This window comes from Balearica regulorum, chromosome 9, assembly GCF_011004875.1.
Source record: "Balearica regulorum gibbericeps isolate bBalReg1 chromosome 9, bBalReg1.pri, whole genome shotgun sequence".
NCBI classification, from domain to species: domain Eukaryota; kingdom Metazoa; phylum Chordata; class Aves; order Gruiformes; family Gruidae; genus Balearica; species Balearica regulorum.
Window position 1 is genome coordinate 28,523,526 of NC_046192.1, and position 3,132 is coordinate 28,526,657.

The following is a 3,132-nucleotide window of genomic DNA, read 5'->3' on the forward strand; positions in this document are numbered from 1 at the left end:
CATATAGGAAGTCTTTGCACTTTAGAGAGCTAGTCATCAAAATCAGTTATTGCCAACCTAAAAAGAAAAACCCTCGGAACAAAACCGCCACCGCTCCCACCCGCCAAAGAAAAAATAAAATAAAAAACGAAATCACGCACACACGCACACCTAAAAAACTGTGCAGATTTGTAACATTTTCACAGCTGATTTAAAAAAAAAAAAACACAACAAAACCAACAATAAAACAAAACAGGAAAAACCCAACACGCTACCACTCTCCTGCAAACTCCCATCCGATACAGCAGGTAAACAAAATAGAAAATTATTTCACGAGTCATCAGCAGACACTTTCTGGCACCCCACACTGTATTGGCATCAGTGTTTAAGTTAAAGTCCCAGTTCAGATGTGCAATTCTCCAGGCTGGACGCCCCGGCACAACCACCCAACTTTGCATAGAGATCCTCGGGACGGGCGGCGGGGCGCTCCACGCGTGGCCGCGGCGAGGGCTCGTCACGGGTGCCGCCCGCGCGTGTCCCGGGGAGGGCTCCCGCGTGTCGCTCGCTCTTCCAGGCGGGCAGGGACCGCTCCTCGCCGAAGCTTTTTTCCTCCCCGGTGCCCGCTGCCAGCGCAGGGCAGCAGCCCGCGGCAGACACTGACAGGAATATGCAACGACCAAGACTGGACGAAACGTACATGCCGAAAAAAGCCACATTTCCAACACGATTCCCCCCCCCCCCCCCCCGATTTTGTGTGTGTGTGTGTGTGTGTTTGTTTTTGGCGGCTGCCGAGGACAGCCCGCCCGCCCCGCGGCTTGCGCCGGCCGGGACGCGGAGCCGCTCCCGCCTCCTCTCCCCGCCGCTCCCGCCGGCCGCCACCGCCGTGTCCCCGCAGACAGCCCCGGCCCGCCGCCGCCCTCAGAGGATGGCGCAGGAGGAGCAGCACTGCTCGTCCCCGTTGGGCTGCGAGGCGTAGTTCATCTGCCTGACGATCTCCGCGAAGAGCTCGTCCACCGAGGCTTTGTTTTTGGCCGAGGTCTCCATGAAGGGGCAGCTCCACTCCTCGGCCAGGGCTTTGCCCTCCCCGAAGGAGACCTCCCGCTCGCCCTCCAGGTCCACCTTGTTGCCCACCAGGATCATGGGCACCCTCTCGTACCTCTTCACTCGGATGATCTGGTCCCGCATGGGCTTGATGTCCTGGAAGCTCTGCTGGTTCACCAGGCTGTAGACCAGGATGAAGCCCTGCCCGTTCTTGATGTAGAGGTCCCGCATGGAGGCGAACTGCTCGGTGCCCGCCGTGTCCAGGATCTCCAGCACCGACGGCGAGGAGTCCACCTCGATCTCCTTGCGGTAGAAGTCCTCGATGGTGGGGTCATACTTCTCGATGAAGGAGCCGGTCACGAACTGGACGGTGAGGGCGGACTTGCCCACGCCGCCCGAGCCCAGCACCACCACCTTGTACTCCCGCATGGCTCCCGGCGCGCCGCCTCCCTCGCCTCCCGCTCGGGGCTGCCGCTTCCCTCCCGCCCTCGCGGCGGGCGGAGAGAGGGAGGGGAGGGAGGGGCGCGCACGCCTGCCGGCCGCTCACTGGCGCCGCGCGGGGCCCGCCGGGGCAGGGAAGGGGCGGCCGCGCCTCACGGAGCAGGGCCAGCCCCGGGGCGGGCGCCCGGCCCTGCGCGGCGGCGGCGGCGGCGGCGGCTGCGCTGGGCTGCGGGGAGGGGGCGGGAGGCGGCGGTCACCGCCGAGGAGGGGGAGGAGGGGAGAAGGAAGAAGGCTGCGGTACCGCTATCGGCCCCGCCGCCGCCCCGGCCCCGCGGCGGGACGGCGCTGCCGCGGCCCATGGCGGCCCGCCCCGGCCCATCGGCCCCGGCCCATTGGCTCCGGCCCGCCGCCGCCCGCCCCCATTGGCTTCCCGGCGGCGGGTAGCCGCGCGCGCAGCGCCCCGCCCCGCCCGTCAGGCCCCGCCGCCCGTCAGGAGCGGGGCGGGTCTGGGCTGCCGCCCGTGGTGCCTCCCGCCCCGCTCGGGCAGCGCCGGGGGGCACGGAAATGGGAGAGGGCCGGCAGGGCCGGCAGCCCCGGGTCCCGCTGCCCCCTTATCGGCGGAGGGCACGGCCCGGTCATTTGCTCGCCGCGGGCCCTCCCGCCCTATCGGCCCTCTCCAGGCGACGAAGCGCCCCTCGCAGCCGGGGCCGCCGCGGTGCCTCCCGCTCCCTGTGGCAGGCCGGCCGGCTCCTCTCGGCGCACGGCGGCGCTTCAGCGCCCGCGAGGGCAGCCGGGCCGGGCCCCGCCGCGGAGGGGCTGCCGTCTGCGGCCCGCAGCCTGTGCGGGAGTTGGGGTCCCTGAGCAGCCCCTCGGCTTTCCCCGCGCCTCTCTGCCCAGCCGGCTCCGCGGGCTGAAGGTGCCGCTCCCGCCGGGACCCGGCCCCTGGGGGGGGACAGGCTCCCTCGGCCCCACGGGGCTCCTCGGGAGAGGCGGCTGGAGCGGGCTGCCTGTCTGAGGCCCCGGCCTGAGGAGCCCCTCCAGGACCCCCAGCCCCTGTGTTTTCCCCAGCCCTCTGAAGCCGGCCCCGGCTCATCTTTCAGGCCGAAGATGTGGCAATTGCCAGATGTTGTTGCGCTTGTGGCCTTCGAACGGCAGTTCAGCCTGGCAGGGTCAACTCACGGGGACTGGCTGTTCGCCACTGTTTGTAGAAGTCGTTCCTTGGACTTTCTATCAATCCGACATTCCTTTTGAGAAAATATTATTAGTTATTTTGGCACCCTCCAGTCTTTGGTTTTATATCCCACCCAGTTCTTTACTGTTCTCAGTATTTATTCAAGTAATTGTGGCACGTAAGTCCTTTCTACCCCACCTACAAACTTGATTTAAACTTGGTACTTGGGGAAACGGGCCATGGTAGGCAAAGACAGAAGGATTTGAAATAAGCTTTGTAAGCAGCATTCTGTTATTCCCGAACAGTTTTCACAGAGACTAAATTCTACCTAAATTATTTTTGCCAGGGTTCATGAGGGGTTTGCTCTGCTGGGTCTAGCTGTACTGCATCCCCGTGGTCAGCCGGCGAGCACTGCAGTTCCGCTGATCTCTGGTGAGTACCGCAGCTCTGGTGATCCCCTGTCTGCAGGAGCTTAAACTAAACCCCTCTGCTGTTGCTTG

General features: G+C 64.8%; 1 protein-coding gene across 1 annotated transcript; it reads right to left on the bottom strand.

The window, feature by feature from the left end:
• Nucleotides 1-727: 727 nt before the first annotated feature.
• Nucleotides 728-1,836, bottom strand: RAP2B (RAP2B, member of RAS oncogene family). Its single transcript, XM_075761709.1, has one exon. It carries the CDS (start codon nt 1,447-1,449, stop codon nt 898-900), a length of 552 nt encoding a protein of 183 aa, XP_075617824.1. The 5' UTR covers nt 1,450-1,836; the 3' UTR covers nt 728-897.
• Between the last annotated feature and the right edge of the window lie 1,296 nt (nt 1,837-3,132).

Coding starts and splice junctions, on each gene's coding strand:
- RAP2B (XM_075761709.1), bottom strand. CDS start 1,449: ATGCGGGAGTACAAGGTGGTGGTGCTGGGCTCGGGCGGCGTGGGCAAG.